Raw genomic sequence first — 16,587 nt, forward strand, 5'->3', positions numbered from 1 at the left:
CTAGCTGCTGCTGACGATGGGCCGAAAAGACTTGGGTCGTGCCCCTACGCAGAAGGGCTGACAAAGCATGAGAGGTCCAGACCGTGGTAAAATGACCCAGGGTCAGGCTCTTTGCCTTTGTGATCAGCAGGGCAGCTGCTGCCAGAGTCCGGGTGCAGGATGGGGTTCCCTGAGTGACAGGGTCGATCTGCTGGGAGTAAAAAGCAAGCGGGAAATGGTGGGGCCCACTCAGCTGGGTAAGGACGCCACTAGCAATTCTGCCCCTCTTGTGAACAAAAAGGTGAAAGGGTTTGCTGTAATTGGGGGGGGGGCGGAGAGACATGGAGGAGGCCACACTGTCCTTGAGTAACTGAAAGGCTTGGATCGTGTCTGGGGACCACTGCAAAGGGTCAGGAGCAAGGTTAGCAGTGAGTCGGTGGAGCGGTTTGCTCAACTCCCCGCAGGACGGCAACCAAGGGCGACAGAAGCCAATTAATCCTAAGAAACCTTGAAGTTGTTTCTTGGTGTTTGGCAGAGGGCAGTTTTGGATAGTCTGTATGCGGACTGGGTCCATTTGTCTCCCCTCTGGGGTTAACAGGAAGCCCAGATATCGGACCTTCTGTGAGACCCACTGAATCTTGTTAGGGTCTACCTTGTGGCCTCTGGTGTGTAGGTATAATAAAAGTGCCTTACCATCGATGCGGAGGGCGGCTTCTTCGCGGTTACCTAGTAGGATGTCATCTACGTATAGGACTAACGTGGATCCCTGCGGACTGGTGAAGCCTTCCAAGTCGTGGCGGAGGCATTGGCTGAAAATCGTGGGGCTGTCTCTGTAGCCTTGAGGAAGTCGTTGCCAGACATAACTTTGTCCCTCCCAGGTGAAACCAAAGAGATATTGAGAGTCTGGGTGCACAGGAATGCTGAAAAAGGCTGATTTTAAGTCAATAACAGTGAACCACTCAGCATCCCAGGGGATTTGGCTGATGATAGTAGCTGGATCAGGAACTACTGCTTGAAGAGGGACCACATACTGATTAATAACCCGTAGATCCTGTACAAAGCGCCAACGAATAGGGTCTCCGTCCTTTTTAGGAGGCTTTTTGACAGGCAGTATAGGGGTATTACAGGGAGTGCGCTGATGGCGGACTAGCTTTTGTGCAATGAATCCCTCAACAATGGGGCGGATGCCCTCCCGGGCTTCCAGCGACAGGGGGTATTGGGGGACTGACGGGGGGGCTAAGGAGGGCTTCACTTGAATCCTTACTGGCTCTGCCGAAAGGAGCAGGCCAACATCAGTGTCAGAAATTCCCCAGAGGGTTGAAGGCAAGTCAGTGAGGTCGGGGGGGGGGGGGGGATTCCCAATTACCCTGAGCTGGGGCCGAATCTCCTAACACTGTCATCAATAATCCTACCCCTTCAGGAGTGCAGGTTAAAGTAGCCTCAAGCTTACAGAGTAAATCCCGGCCCATCAAAGGGATCGGACAAGCTGGGGAAAAAAAGAAAACGGTGAGAAAAACATTTGTCAGCATAAATAACATTTAGAGGCAAAGTGAGTCCCAGAGACTGTGGGTTGCCTTCCACCCCAGTTGCAGTTTTAACCTCAGAGGATAGCCAGGGAGAGGGGGCATGATTTAAAAGAGAGAAAGTAGCTCCAGTATCAATGAGGAAACAGACAGGCAGTCCCTGGACTGAAAGGGTTAGATGAGGCTCTTTGCTGGGAGGGAAGAAAGTGAGGAAAGAGCCGGCTAAAGACATTAAGGAAATAAGACCATCACATTGTTTGCCTTCGCCCCCGGGGTACCGTCATTGAGAAGGCTGAGTTTGCTGCAGCTGCTGCTGTTGCCCGTAGTTGATCCAGGCCTGAGGAACGGGCTGGGCTGGTGGTGCAGGGTGTATTCGTCCCTGGTGTAAGTATCTGTGGATGCGACCGGACCCTCTGGGCGTCCCCAGGGGCATTCACGTTTAAAGTGACCGGGCTGTCCGCACTGAAAACAATTTCCTGGTGGCTGGGGTTGCCAGGACCCTCTTCCCCGAGCACCCTGAAATCCCCTGCCATGGCCACGGCTTCTGCCTCGAATACCACCGCGAAAAGCTAAAGCCATCAACTTATATTCTTCCTTTTTCTCTTTCTTTTTACTACTTTCCCTTTCTTTCTCCCATGCAAAATCAGCTACGTCCAACACTGAAGTGACTGACTCACCTCCCCAACCAGGCGAAACTTTAAGAAATAATCCCTTACAGGGGGTACTGACTGATTCACAAAAAATGAAATAAGAGTAGTATGCATCCTGCTGCATCTGCTTGATCTTTTGCCTAGTAATTACTCCTCCCGAGGTGTGCCCTTCCATTTCCTCCTTATCCCTCTGCAGAGATTCCGATCTGGAGTCCTGCAGATTCCCCTCTGCACTCTGGAGAGAGTCCCCTTGCGGAGGAATAGGGGCAGGTGCAGTGGGGACCAACTGACGAGTTAAAACACGCCGTGGTTTACACCCTTCATCGAAATAACATGGAGGGGTTCTCGGAAGAATACCTGACTGCCGTAATTTTTAAAGATTTCCACAGCTCTGCTGCTGTGTCCCAACAAAACCAGTAACATAACTGTCCCGGATGGTCTTTTCGATCTGGCTCCTTACTCCTCTTAAGGCAGCCTGTCTGAAAGAGCCACACTGAAGGCCACCTCATCTCCGGGTCGGCCAATACCGCGTATACCCAGTCCAATTCCTTACACACAGTGTGTACAACTTCCTCCTAGACATTCCTGTCTGTACTGGGAGTTTCCCTTCATTCCATAACTTATTTACAATCCCCAGCGGACTCTCAAGAGGCACGCTAGTCCCTTGACCCATGGTGTCTGACAGGAGCCCTCCAACTGGCGTTTATCCTGCTGTCCAGTACACGACCCCTCAATATTGAATTGGCTGGGAGAAATCTCCCGTGGCGCCTGCCAATTCGTATATGAGTGGTCTGGCCACTGGACAGAGGCACCGCACCAGAAGGAATCCCGGACGAGCCCCCAAATTGTTAGGTAAAAAGCAAGTCCTTACTCACCTCTCCAGCACCCGAGTTTGTGCGGAGTTGGTATGGGGCTCACAAATCTGTCAGAGACCAGACAATTCGTTGATCAACGGGCTCACACCATCCTTAGCTTAAAAGCTTCGGAGTAAGTGTGGCAAGTTTATTAGGGGTGAGCATCAATGTTTATACACAGAAGTAAACAAAGTGATTAACAGATCATAATGGTCATGCATAATCAATCAAGATTCTACAGGATAAAACAGGTTAAAATGTAAATTAGAAAAGACAAAGGAGGAGATGGCTGCTTATTGGGAGGGGGGGTGTCATGAGTAGTTCGCAGGTCAGAGCTTTGATTAAAAGTTTCAGATAGAGACTTCAAGTCTGGGTTAAGTTTAAACTCATGAAAAGTTCAGACTCAACAAAACCTAAATGTTCCTGGGTTAAACTGGGTCACTGCAGCTCATACCCCAATGTAATGATGGTATTTTAAAAATGATTCATGCACAAATTACCACAAATTTCTTTAATTTTACAATTCACATCATCTACAGACCAGTTCACACAGTCCAGACCTGGGGTGGGATCGGAGCTGGTTTCCCCCAGAGAGGAAAGGTCCCACCTCGCATTTCTCATCACCATTGACAGCAGAAGGAAATGCATTGAGGGTGGCTGGATCCTAGTGGTTTGTTTAACTAACTGCCCATGTCAGACAGGCAGCTCAGACTGCCAGTGACTGGGGCTCCCCTGCCGTGGGGAGCTGAGTGACTGGGGCTCCCCTGCCCTGGGTGACAGTATACAGGAGAGAAGGAAACACTCACAGGGACGGGATTTCATAACACTCTGTGTTCAGGGCCCGTGTAACCATTTAGGCAAACTAGGCGGCCGCCTAGGGCGCCTAGTGGTTGGAGGCACCTAAAAGCCCGCTCAGGGGAGGAGGTGGAGTGGAGGTGAGCTGGGGCGGGGGGCGCGGGGAGGGCCGATCGCAGTAACCGGGTGGGGGGTGCACAGGGGAACTGCTCCCCACCCCAGATCACATCCACTCTGCCTCCTCCGCTGAGCACACAGCCCCCACTCTAATTCTCCTCCAATCGGCGTTGCAAGCCTGGGAGGGAAGGAGAATTAGAGCGACGCCAGCATGCTCAGTGGAGGAGGCGGAGCCGAGGTGAGCGGGGGTGGGATCGCCGGGTAGGGTTAGCTGCTGCGGGGCGGATGGGGGAGAGTGTCTCCCCGGGCAGGGTTAGCTGTCGTGGAGTGGGGTGTCTCCTCAGGTGAGGTTAGCTGCAGAGGGTGGGTAGCTGCTGCGGTTGGGGGGCTCCCCGGGTGGGGTTAGCTTCCGCGTGGGGGGTCTCCCCGGGCGGGTTCTCCCCAGGCAGGGTTAGCTGCCATGCAGGGGGGGTCTCCTTGGGCGGGGTTAGCTGCAGAGGGGGGAAGCTGCTGTGAGGTGGGTGGTGGGCTCCCCAGGTCGGGGGCTGGGTTATCTGCCACGGGGGGCAAGCTTAGCTGGTTGAGGGGGTGGCACAAGGTGGAAGTTTCACCTAGGGCACGAAACTTCCTTGCACCGGCCCTGTCTGTGGCTGGGCTACAGGAAGTCACAGCAGGGCCCCCGTCCCCTTCTTACTGCTCTGAGACGGATGCTGAGGCAGAAACAGGGAGCTGAGCCAAGCCAGCCGGTGACTCAGCCTCGGCCGCACTCCCCACCAGATGAGCTGCTGGAGCAGAGGAGATGGGCGAGCTGCAGATGAGCCCGATGCCAGGTGTGCTGGGCTCCAGGCAGATCCCAGGGGGCCCTGCTCCCAGATGTTCTGGGATGGGGTGAGAGATGCCTCGTCCCAGAGGGATTTTCCCCTGAGCTCCTTCCTCCAGAGAGAGGTTATTCTCCAGCCACCAGCTCCCTCCCTCATGTGTCGGTGGAGTAATGCTGAGGTTTCTGAGGGCGCCTGCGTGGTCCCAGCTCCCCACGAGGGGAGAGCGTACGTGATCTGCGGTTTCCTGCTGACTCTGTAAATCCCCCAGGGCTGAGGCACGATGGTGACGATGCTGATCCTGATCCTGCTGCCCGTGGCCTTTCTCCTGCCCCCCAGGGCCGGGGCTGGTGAGTGTTTTTGGGGGGTCAGGGATCCTGGGGAGTGGAGCCAGGAGCTCGCTGGGCTGTTTGCAAATCCTGGATCCTCCCCAGAGTCAGATGCTTCTGCAAGGGTGATTGCTGGCCCCCAGGACCCAGCTAGGGAACAGTTTGGAGATGGGGGATGAAGGAGTCTGGGTGGTGGAGCTGGAACTGAGACATATGCAGGAGAGAGACTCCTGGGTTCTATCCCCGCTTGGGAGTGGGGTCTAGTGATTAGAGTGGATCTCATGGGGAGGCAGTCAGGACTCCTGGATTCTAGCTCCTTTGTCTGTGATGTCATTTTAAATTGAAGCTCTTTACGGAAGGGATTGACTTTCCCGGAGCGTCTGTGCAGCACCCGGCACAATGGGACCCTCATCTGGGTTGGTTGGTGGCACCATATGCAGATAACAGCGACAGACTGTCAAAACAGCCTCATTCATATGGACCTCAAACTAACAGCCATGAGTCATCTGTTAAAACATTCAAGTGTGAGCTGCACACAGACTTGTGTTGCTTTAATTAACCTGATTTTAAACCGCATCTGTGGTTCAACTGGTTCAGCTCTTCCTGTGGCTGCTCTGATGTTGATTTAAACCTGGCGAAAGCGTCGGAAGCTTCCCAGGGGCCAGTTAACCTCAGTGAACCAGCCTTCAACCCATACAAGTGCCTCAAGACGAGCATTTGCACAGGGTTAAAACAAACCGCGCAGACTGGTAATTCCTAATTCCTACGTCCCTCTGATGGCTAGAGACCTTCTCACTTCCACCTCCATCTATCCCTGCCTGGTATATCCCCTTTTGTTCTTCTACCTACATTGTCCTTCAGCTTCACCAGCTCTTTCCCCCCGTTCTGTCCCCTCCACCCTGATGTCTTTACACCGATTGTCTAGGTCTGACTTCATCCACCTGGGCTGAGACGTTTCAGAGTTGGTCTGAAAAGTTTTTCCCTGGGAAATTTCAACTTTGAGTTGAAAACCCCCAAAGTAATTTGTTTTTCTAGTAACTCTGTATTAATTTTTAAAAGATACATAGAGAGTGAGAAAACAAGCAGCAAAATATACATAAACTTCTCATAAGATATTAAATATTTGCTACCTCACCTTAGCTAGGCTTGAAACATTTCGTTATCTGTCGTATGAATGATCAGACTATCAGTCCCTTGTTGTATTCCACAATTTACAAACAAAATATGCTTTATAAAAATCCAACTAGTTAAAGAAAAAATATTAAAGTAAGATAAAGGCTAGAAGCAAAATTCAAATGAGAGGGATAGATACAGGGAGCAGAAGTGGGTAGGGAAACGGGGGATTAGTGGGATGAGGTGGGGCCATGCATTTGATAGGATCATCAGATACTTCCAGGAGAGCTTCTCAGATCTCTAACAATTTTGCTTGGGAAGCTCTGTAACGGTCTATAGCTCTTTCCATGGTAGCCAGGCTTAGGGTGTCTACGCTCTAATCTTCTATTGCTGGTTGTTTTTTGGATTTCCATTTTGATGGTACTTGCCTTTTCACTGCTGTTAGTGCTCTGCTTTGCCAAAGTCTTTCTGATTTATTCTGCTTCCAGTTAATACCCACTAGGTTGAAAAGTACATGATTAATTTTATTTGATAGGAGAAAAAAAACCCACTGCCCCCTTCAGTTCCGCCCAAAGCCCACCGATCTATGAGCATATGGGTTAAGTCAGCACCTGCTGAGTCACAGCTGACTTAGCAGCACCTGCATTGAACACTGAAGAGGGGTCCGACGCCTCCTCCATATGATTCCTGTGGAATTAATCTTAAATGTAGCTCCAAGGAGCGGTTCAGAGCACTGGCTATGATTTCTTTCCACTTGGTTAGCAGAAAATAATTGGCCTAGTTTCTCCTCCCAATGCCTTTTTAGGGGATCAGTGTTTAGTTCAAATTTGCTGGCCAGGTGTGCATAACATTACCATAGAGCCTGGCAATCTGGGTAACGTTTGCAGAAACGAAAGCAGTAATGGCTGAAGGAGAGCGAAAGCAGCAGGGCTAAACAGATGGGGGGCGGCACGTTTCCCTTGCATACCTCACCACTCCATCTTAGTCTGTAGTGTGACCAAAATTAAAATTGTTTTAGTGACTAAAAAGTTACAAAGTTTCAACTGAAAAGTGCCAAAAACTGGGGGGAAATAATCAGTCCTCCAAGAAAAATGCCAAAATGTTTGAGGCGAGGAGACGCCTTCTGGGAAACTTTTCATTGTCTAGAAAATCTGATTTTCTGTACAAAAACAGTTTGGAGGGGCAGCTTGGGAGCAGCCCTGGCTTGTCACTGGGGGTCGGTGGAGAAGGTGAAACTTCAGCAGGGGACGTGTCAGTGGCGTTCCGGGTGAGACTGACCCTCAAAGCTGTTAACTCCGGGCAGTGCGATTACTGACCCACTCCTGGTGCATTTGGCACTGATTCTCCACCCAGTGATGTCAGAGCTTTAGATTTACCTGTCGGCACCATGGGGTGTCCAGTCTGGGGCAGAGCTGAGGAGGGGGCAGGGTTCCAGGCACAGGGATCCCCCAAGGAGAGCATCACAGGAGGTGGGTTGAGACTGTGGGGACTCCCCTTTGGGATGGGGAGCTTGGTCCCAACCTGGCCCGGGGAGATGATGGGGCTCTTTGTATGAACCTTGTCTCCCCCCAGGCAGGGCCGGCTCTACCATTTTTGCCACCCCAAGCAAAAAAAAAAGCCGCCCGAACTGCCGCAGCAAAAAAAAAAAAACCCAAAACCCTTAGTGTGCCACTCGAAGAATGAACGGAATGCTGCTGGTGCCTGGGGCCGGCCCTACCCCTAGGTGAGATCATCGGGGAACAGAAAGCCCAGCCCCACTCCAGACCCTGCATGGCCTGTCATATGACGTGCAGGGTTTTTGGTGAAGACAAACTTCATGTTGGCAGCCGCTGACTGCAATGGAGAGTAAGCGCCTCTGTGCTGGGGACATCAGGGCAGGTTGGGGTTAGTGGGTGATGGGGGGACTGGGAGCTCTGGCACCGTCATAGGTTGCAGGGAAGGAGCAGTTAGCAGGACAGGCTGGGAGAGCAAAGCCCAGGGGTCTGATGTGCTCAGGGGACATCGGTGTGTCTCTAAGGGCATCTGCAAACCATGGTCCAGCTCCAATGCGGGGGCTATGGCCAGTGACAAGAGCTGCAGTCTGGCCCATTGATCCCAATGGGGCTATGGCCAGTGACACCAGCTGGGGTCTGGCCCATTGCCGACATGGCGAATGGAGGGGCTCAGAGCCCCAGGACAGCTCTGCGGGGCTCTGGGGTGGGGGGAGCTGGCATGGGCCCCTGTCTGGATCCAGCTGGGAGGGGTCCCCTGGCTGAGGGGAGCCGAGGCCCAGGGGACAAGGGGAATGAAGGAGTCTGAGATCACTGCCTGAGCAAACCAGGCTGATCTCCCCCACCCCAGACATCGCTGCTCTCAGGCAGTGCCCAACCCAGGAGCAGCAAGGCAGGGAGCCTCAGGGAGTTAGGAGCCATGTTCAATTCCAACTGCATCAGCTCCGCTGGCAATCCCAACCAGGCCCTTAGGCTGCGTCTTCGGTAGGGAAACAGCTGGTTTATTTCTCCCGGTGTAACGGACACAAGCCAAACCCTGGGACAGACCTGGCAGTTTGTAGCTCTCCCCCATGTCAGCTGGTCGAGTGACCATTTATGGGAGATCCTCGTCATTACCTGACCTGCTAACTCCTGTTAAAACTGCAGCCTGCCCTGTCCTCACTGGGCCTTTTCCATATGCTATTTCCCCCGGGGGTAGCCACCGCCCATTCCAACAAGGGGAGCGGGAGTTTGTTCATGGGAGGAAAATTAGGAAATTATGCACTGAACTGATTTCAGCTGAAATGACAGTTCTGAGCACCTCCTTCTAACCTCCCCTCCCCTGCCCTGCCTCAGGGCCTGGTGTATTTTGCTTGCTCCCGCTTAGCCAGCAATGAATAAAAATGAAATTGCAAACAATGAAGTGGTGCCTTCCTGGGAATTGAATGAACGCCCCCAGCCTCGGACTCCCAGCTAACTTGTACCTAGCAGGGGTAACCAGGATTTGGGGCCTGGTGGGGAATTCACCCCCTGGGTTTGAGTAGTTCATGCCGGATCTGCCAGAAAGACAAGGAAAATCACAGGTGAAAAAGCAAATCACTGTGTGTGTTGTCAGCTCGCCTGACTCTGGCATCCCACTTCTGACACCTGGGCCAGCTCCCTGACAACAGGAGTGCACTTTAGGCCACCTGAGGAGAACTCGGTACCAGGGTATTCTTAGTTCCTTTGTACGTCATTCCTCTTCCACTCTGCACCTGTCTGGGGACAGAGGGGTCACAAACAGCAGGCAGGCCAGTCCCTCCATCAGGCACCTCAGCCCAGATGTCAAGGCCTGATCCCAAGGAGCCTCTGTGTGTGTCCCCCGTCTGCCTGACTCTAATCAGGGGCTATTCGGGCAGGGGGTAAACTCCATTGCTGTTTGCACCAGCTCCCCTGCAATGAAAATGCATCACAAACCTAGCCCAGGGCAGCAAGAATCAATGGATCGGACACGGCTCTGATGCTCTGGGAAGAGATGTCTCAGACTTGGACTTGGCACCATCTGCCGATGCCTGTTAGTGTCATCTCATTGTTCCCCTGGTTCTTCCCCGTCAGCCTGTCTGTATCCACTTGTTTTCTCCTGTCCTATACCTAGACTGTGAGCAACTGGGCACAGGGGCCATCGCTGTGTTTTGTGTTTGTGCAGCACCTGGCACAGTGGGGTCCTGGGCCATAGCTGAGAATCTACCTAGGTGCTACTGTGATCCTTTGCCATGACTGGGTCTTCTAGACACTACCACAATACACCTAATAAACTGGAACTCTGGAGCGGGACAAGCCCGAGACCTCACTTCCTGGTGGGAGTTCGAGGGCCAGATTAAAATGTGTGGAGGGCTGGATGTGGCCCCTGGGCCGTAGTTTGCCCACTCCGTTCGACAGTGACACTGATGTCTGGATGGACAGATCCCACCCCTCATTAATCAGACATAGCAATTCCAAGAGAGGGACCCAGAGCCAAACAATGGAAGAGCTGAGATTGGTTCTACCAATAGGCAGATACTAAAGGATAGAATCAGAGTTACTGCCAGTCAACGTGAGTTCATGGAGAACAGATCATGTTCAATGTCATTTCTGAGCAATCTTAAAAGTCTGGTTCATTAAGGTGACCGTGCTATTATGATATATACGTGGATTCCCATAGGGAGTTTGCCCAACTACCACACAACATTCATATTGAGAAATTAGCTCTCTAAATACTCAACATGGTTCCAAACTGGGCTAACTGATTCTCCTCAAAATATGATCCTCAATGGGGAATCAGAATCCACTGGGTTGTTGCTGGTGGGCCCCGCAAAGATTTGTTCTGGGCCTGAGGTTATTCAGTATCTAAATCAATGTTCTGGAAGTTCATGTAAATTGTTGCTGGCAAAGTCTGCAGAGAACACAAGGATAGGTGGGGTGGAGGACATCTCCAAGCTACAGAGCTACCTGGGTCACCTGGTGAGTTCGGTACAATTAGACCTGCACATGAATCCAGCCAAATGCAAGGTCAAACACTGAGGGAGAAGGGATGTTATTCATGCTGGCCGGATGGGAGCTGTGTCCTGGAGAGCAGGGGCTCTGAAAGGGAGCATGGTGGAACCCATCGAAACAGGAGATTTCAGTGGAATGCTGGAGCTAAGCAGGCAGATACCATCCTTAGGTACATAAACCAGGGGATATTCATTAGCAGCAAGGAGGTGGGGTCACCTCTGGATTTGTCCCTTGTGGGACCATGAGTGGAGATTTTGTCCAGCTCTAATGTCCACACCTTTAGCAGGACTTTGGCAAATTGAAAAGCGCTACAAGACCAAGCTGGCGGGGAGAGCGTCAAGGAGAGTGATCTCCTGAGGGTTTTGGAGGCGAAAAGGGGTGGGGGTTTTGAGAGCAGGGTCTCTTCAACCTCTGTGGCCAAGGCAGGACAAGATCCAATGGCCAGGAGATAGAGTCAGAAAAGGTCTGGCTGAGATTAATATGCAAACATTAAACATGGAGCTATGGGAACAACTGACCCAGGGCTGTGGTGGAGGCAGGAGTTGCTGGGTGGTTTCTGGCTCTGGGGTGTCCACCAGGGGATCAGATTGAAAGGTCACAATGGGCTCTAATGCCCTTGAAATCTATGGGTCTGGGTATCTTGGTGAAGAGAAGCCCAGGGGTGTTTCTTACACCTGCAGTAGGGAGGGAGCAAGGTTAACCACATCCACAGCCATGCTGGGTTGGCACCAGAGCAAGGAGAAAACCCCCCACCCTGATGTGGGCACAGCTGTGGCTGGAGGCTTCTCCAATTGGCGTCTTCACCCCTCCCCTCTCCTTGCCTGGTCCATATAACCCCTGGGGCTCAGGCAGAGGCTCTGTGCCCATCCCTGGATGTCTCTGATGATGCATCTCTTGATCCTTGTCCTGCTTCCCGTGGCCTTTCTGCTACCCCATGGGTCTCAAGCTGGTGACTTTGGGGTGGAATCAGGGCCCGTGGGGAGTGTGACCCTCACATATGGGGAGCTGTGGGCAGTGTTTAGGGTCTCCCCCTTGCTCCTGCTCGGGCCAAGCACCGGTATCGAATCCTGCATCCTCTCCTGACTGCGGCTGGGGCTCTCTCAGCAGCCCAAGGGGTTGGGTGGCCCAGCCCCCACAGGCTGCTTTGGCACCCCACTGCCAATCCCTGTCCCAGACAGGGAGGTTGGCCATGGGGCTGGGCCTCTGGGCTGGGACCCAAGAAATCTGGGACCGTTCCCAGATCTGCCCAGGATCTCTGTGGACAGAGACTTGTATGGATTGAGGATGGTCACCGAAATCCCTTTGCAGGTTTACAATCTCCCTGGGCCTCAGTTTCCCTAATTTTTCAATGTGAAGAACAATTCTGCTTGTGTCAGGACACTGCCTGGGTCAGTGAAAGGCCTGGAGCAAGGGAGCCCCTGATCTCAGTTAGTTTCTGCGCAGCCCCTGGCATAACAGGGGTTTGGTTCTCGGCTTATGTGCCACCCTCATGCGAATAACAGCAATTTGTAAAAGGTGGGATTTTCCAGCACACCCACCCACCTGGCGGGAGACTCTTCAGAGGTGATCACAAAACATGTTTTATTTTCCATGGGAAAAAAACCCCAAAGTGGCACTTTTAATTTTTCACCTAAATATTACCCAACACTGGGGGGAAAGAATCAGTTTCACCACAATAATTCAGACGGGGTTGAGACGAGGCTTTCTGAGAAAAAATGACATTCCTAAAATGTTTGGTGGGTCAGTCTTGGAGCAGCCTTGGCTGGTGACTGTGGGTTGAAGAAACATCTACAAGGGACCTGTCAGTGCCTTTCCAGGTGCTGCCTGGCTTAATCTGGGCTGACTTTGGACCCCAAAGCTGTTAACACCAGGCAGTGCAGTTACTGACCCCCTCCTGGTGCATTTGGCACCGATTCTCCACACAGCGAGGTCAGAGCTTTAGATTTACCCTCCAGCCCCTTGGGGTGTCCAGTCTGGGGCAGAGCTGAGCAGGGGGCAGAATTCCAGGCACAGGGATCCCCCAGGGAGAGCATCACAGGGAGTGGGTTGAGGTTGTGGGGACTCCCCTTCCGGGTGGAGAGCTTGGTTCCAACCGAGCCCAGAGAGATGATGTGGCTCTTTCTATGAACCTGGTCTCTCCCCAGGTGAGATCATTGGGGGCAAGGAAGCCAAGCCCCACTCGAGACCCTACATGGCCCATCTGGCTATACAACACAGAGGTGATAGCTATATCTGTGGAGGGCTCCTGGTGTCGGAGAACTTCGTGCTGACGGCCGCTCACTGCAATGGAGAGTAAGCGCCTCTGTGCTGGGGATGTCGGGGCAGGTCGGGGTTAGCAGGTGATGGGGGAGCCAGGAGCTCTGGTGCCATCGTAGGTTGCAGGGAAGGAGCAGTTAGTAGGAGAGGCTGGGAGAGCAGAGCCCAGGGATATGATCTGTTCAGGGGGCGTCAGTGTGTCTCTAGGGGCCGCTGCAAACCATGGTCCAGAGCCAACGCTGGGTAAGTCAGTGGAACTACGGCCACTGACACGAGCTGGGTTCTGGCCCATTGCCCAGATCGGGGCAGGGAGGGAGTCACAGCCCCAGGAGAGCTCTGCAGGGCTCTGGGCTGGGAGGAGCTGGCATAGACCCCATCTGGATCTAGCCGGGGGTGGGGAGGAGCTGAGACCCAGGGGGCAGGAGGCCTGTGGGGCGTGAAGGAGCTCAGAGGGACAACACGAGGGGCTGGTAGAGACACAGGCTGGGACCCCAACACCACTGGGCAGGGTCTTGGTGCTGCAGCCAGAGCCTCCTAGAGGGGAAAAGTCCCCTGTGCTATTTCCCAGCCCTGAAGCCGAAAGCTGAGTCTGAGATCACAGACTGAGATCCCAGGTTGCCCGGTCCTCCCCATATCACTGTTCATGAGTCGGACCCACATGTGCCCCTCCCCCTCCTCACGTACGCTCCTGCCTCTGACGCCCCATGTATTGCTCTTGGCTTTTACAGCAAGATCACTGTCACGCTGGGAGTCCATAACATTAGAGAACGGGAAGAGAGCCAACAGAAAATCTCCGTGCGCCACCGGATCCCCCACCGGCAGTACAACGAGACCACCCTGTACAATGACATCATGCTGCTGGAGGTATCACACCCATCCCATGACCCCACCCCCAGTTACCTCACACAGCCGCAGGTCCCCCCCATTCCATCACCCCACCCGCAGTGACCTCTCAGTCATGGGTTTGAGTGTTTCTGGGTTTTGGGATGTGTGTCTGTGTCCCTGAGTGCGACCCTCACATTGATCTTCATTGTTCTTGTGTCTCAGTTGGCAGAGAAAGCGACGCTGAACAGATGGGTTGATACCATCGCCCTGCCCCGCACCAACGAGAGAGTGGAGGCAGGCGCCATGTGCAGCGTCGCCGGCTGGGGCTGCACTAGGAGAGGGAGTAAATCGATCTCGGCCAAACTCCGGGAGGTGGACGTTGTGGTGATGCCAGATGACACATGTCTGAAGAATCCTAACGTGCAATACCACATCTATAACTCCTCTATCATGATGTGTGTGGGGGATCCAAAGACGAGCAAAGACTCTTGGGAGGTGAATCTCCTCCTGGTTTCAAGAACCTTTCATAAAATATTATTATTAATGAGGCTGTTGGTGTTGCAGTCAGGCCTATGAGCAGTGGTCAGTGATCAGGCCCCACTGTGCTTGGTGCTGTACAAATGAATGGAAAAATATCTGGTTTTCTTCCAGATGAGGCAGAGACCAGTTCTATGGGTAGGGGTAGGGGTGGGGGGACTGATACCAGCTGGGCCTTGGGGGAGCCGAGCAGAGACTGGGTGGACATAGGGGGGTGTCATTGAGCTGTGCATCAACAGGAAATGACTCCCTGAGCTGTTCTTCATCTGTGGCTTGTTTCATTTCACAGGGCGATTCTGGAGGCCCCCTGGTGTGTGGGGAAACAGCCCAGGGCATCGTCTCCTGGGGGCCTCCTACCCCTCCTGGGGTGTACGTGAAAGTCTCCATCTTCATCCCCTGGATACAGGCCACGATGAGGAGGCTGCAGCCTTGAGCCAAGCCGGGAATAGCTGCAGGAGCCGATGCTGTGTTGCTTCTGTCGTTTGGTGACGCCCAGATATAGGGCCTGCTTTGCAGATTGGCTGAGCTCCCCTCTCCCTAGGATAGCCCTCCACTATCGCTCCACTCAGGCAGTGCCCAGCCCATGAGCATCAAGGCAGTGAGCCTAGAGGAGTTAGGAACGAGATTCAAGACCAGCTCCTATCCGCTCCCTTGGCAATCCCAACCCAGACCCTTAAGCTGCATCTTCTCTAGGGAAACAGCTGATTTATTTCCCCTGGGGTAATGGACACAAGCCAAACCCTGGGGCAGACCTGGCGGATTGTAGCTCTCCCCCATGTCAGCTGATCGAGTGACCATTTATTGGGGGATCTTCACTGGTACCTGACCTGCTAACTCCTGTGAAAACTGCAGCCTGCCCATGCCTCACAGGACCTGTCCCAAGGGTTAGTTAATCGGGTTGGCCACCGCCCCTTCCAAACACACCTGTTCCCAGCGCTAGTGAGGCCAGTGGGACGGGAACGCAGAGAAGGCTGCACTGAACTGACTGCAGATCAATTCCCGGTGATGATCGCCTCTTTCCCACCTTCCCTGCCCCACCCTGCCGCGCGGCCTGCTGCATTTCGCTCCCTGCTACATTGCCAGCAATGAATAAAAATGAAGTTACAAAAAAATCTGGTATTAGAGGGGTAGCTGTGTTAGTCTGGATCTGTAAAAGCATCCGACGAAGTGGGTATTCACCCACGAAAGCTCATGCTGCAAAACGTCTATTAGTCTATAAGGTGCCACAGGATTCTTTGCTTCTTTTAAAAAAATCTGGAGCAGCTGCTGCATCTGCCAGGGCCAGGCAGGAATTAACCCCACAGGGGAAGGCTGGGCTTGTGGTTAATGTGCTAAGCTTGGGCCTAGGACACATCACATTTTTGACATTGAGTGCATGTCCCCTCCCCTTTTGTCCACGTGATCCTTCCTGACTAGCTGGTAATCATGGATTTTAACCGTCCAGTCACGGGAATCATCCCAGCAGGGTCCAGTCACACCTGCTACACCAAACGGATGCTCCTGGAGGAGCAATTCCAATTCCTCGTGTTTGTTCCCCAGACTCTTCGCACTGGTGCAGAGGCGAGTCAAGAATTTCTTCTCTTCATTGAATTGAGGTTCCTGGATTAATTTTGTTCTTGATTTTTGCTGAGAGCTCATTTCTTCCCCCTTTTTACCCTCCCCTTGGCCCATTAGTTTAGCCCTTCCTTGACTCCTCTAGCCAGCCTGTCCCCATGGAGATTGGTCCCCCTTCCCCTGAGGTAGAGGCCTTCCAAACTGCAGCCCCTTCTCCCCATAGAAGATAGACTGATGTTCCACAAACCTTCCACTCTCCACACTGCCAACAGAGAGTAATCAGAATCCATTTCAGGCTGTTTTTTAGTCTAATCCAGCCCAGCACATTCACCCTCCTCTCTTGTTAACATGGACTGAGCATGCTCAGTAACACTGCTGAAGCCGGCTGCCCTCACTCTGCCCCACTATTATTGGTGGGCATGAATCATCTCTGCCGGTGACTCTCAATCCTGACCTGCAGCAGCCCTGTTCCCATTCCTGGTCTCAGACCATGAGTCAGCTCTGCTTGTTCTCCCTAATGATGTCTGATGCTGAGAACTGTTTCCCTTCAATCTTTCCCTTCCCCGAAGGTTTAGTGCAAGGTCCCATAGTATCCACAGACCCTCCGGCAAACACCTCTTTAATACTGGGCATAGGCTGCAATGGTGCTTTACAGGGTCCCTTTAATCCTTACGCTTCTCATTTAAGGCACAACTCTTACAGGAATCTTTTATTATATCGAACATGTGAGGCCAATCGAAAATCTGTTGCAGCCCG

General features: G+C 52.9%; 1 protein-coding gene across 1 annotated transcript; it reads left to right on the forward strand.

Moving 5' to 3' along the window:
* The first annotated feature begins 4,157 nt into the window (after window positions 1-4,157).
* LOC120380382 (mast cell protease 1A-like) lies at window positions 4,158-15,376 on the forward strand. The gene is made up of 6 exons (XM_039498089.1): window positions 4,158-4,262; window positions 5,008-5,086; window positions 12,804-12,951; window positions 13,644-13,779; window positions 13,963-14,235; window positions 14,567-15,376. The coding sequence occupies exons 2-6, from the start codon at window positions 5,020-5,022 to the stop codon at window positions 14,708-14,710; spliced, it is 768 nt and encodes a 255-aa protein (XP_039354023.1). The 5' UTR covers window positions 4,158-4,262; window positions 5,008-5,019; the 3' UTR covers window positions 14,711-15,376.
* Window positions 15,377-16,587: the final 1,211 nt, after the last annotated feature.

The sequence above is a fragment of the Mauremys reevesii genome, linkage group 13 (assembly GCF_016161935.1).
Source record: "Mauremys reevesii isolate NIE-2019 linkage group 13, ASM1616193v1, whole genome shotgun sequence".
Taxonomy (NCBI): domain Eukaryota; kingdom Metazoa; phylum Chordata; order Testudines; family Geoemydidae; genus Mauremys; species Mauremys reevesii.

Excerpts from the sequence above, each read along its gene's own strand:
- LOC120380382 (XM_039498089.1), top strand. The coding sequence starts at position 5,020 with ATGGTGACGATGCTGATCCTGATCCTGCTGCCCGTGGCCTTTCTCCTG. Across the intron at positions 5,087-12,803 it reads GCCCCCCAGGGCCGGGGCTG|GTGAGATCATTGGGGGCAAG; the intron begins GTGAGTGTTTTT and ends GTCTCTCCCCAG. Across the intron at positions 12,952-13,643 it reads GCCGCTCACTGCAATGGAGA|CAAGATCACTGTCACGCTGG; the intron begins GTAAGCGCCTCT and ends TGGCTTTTACAG.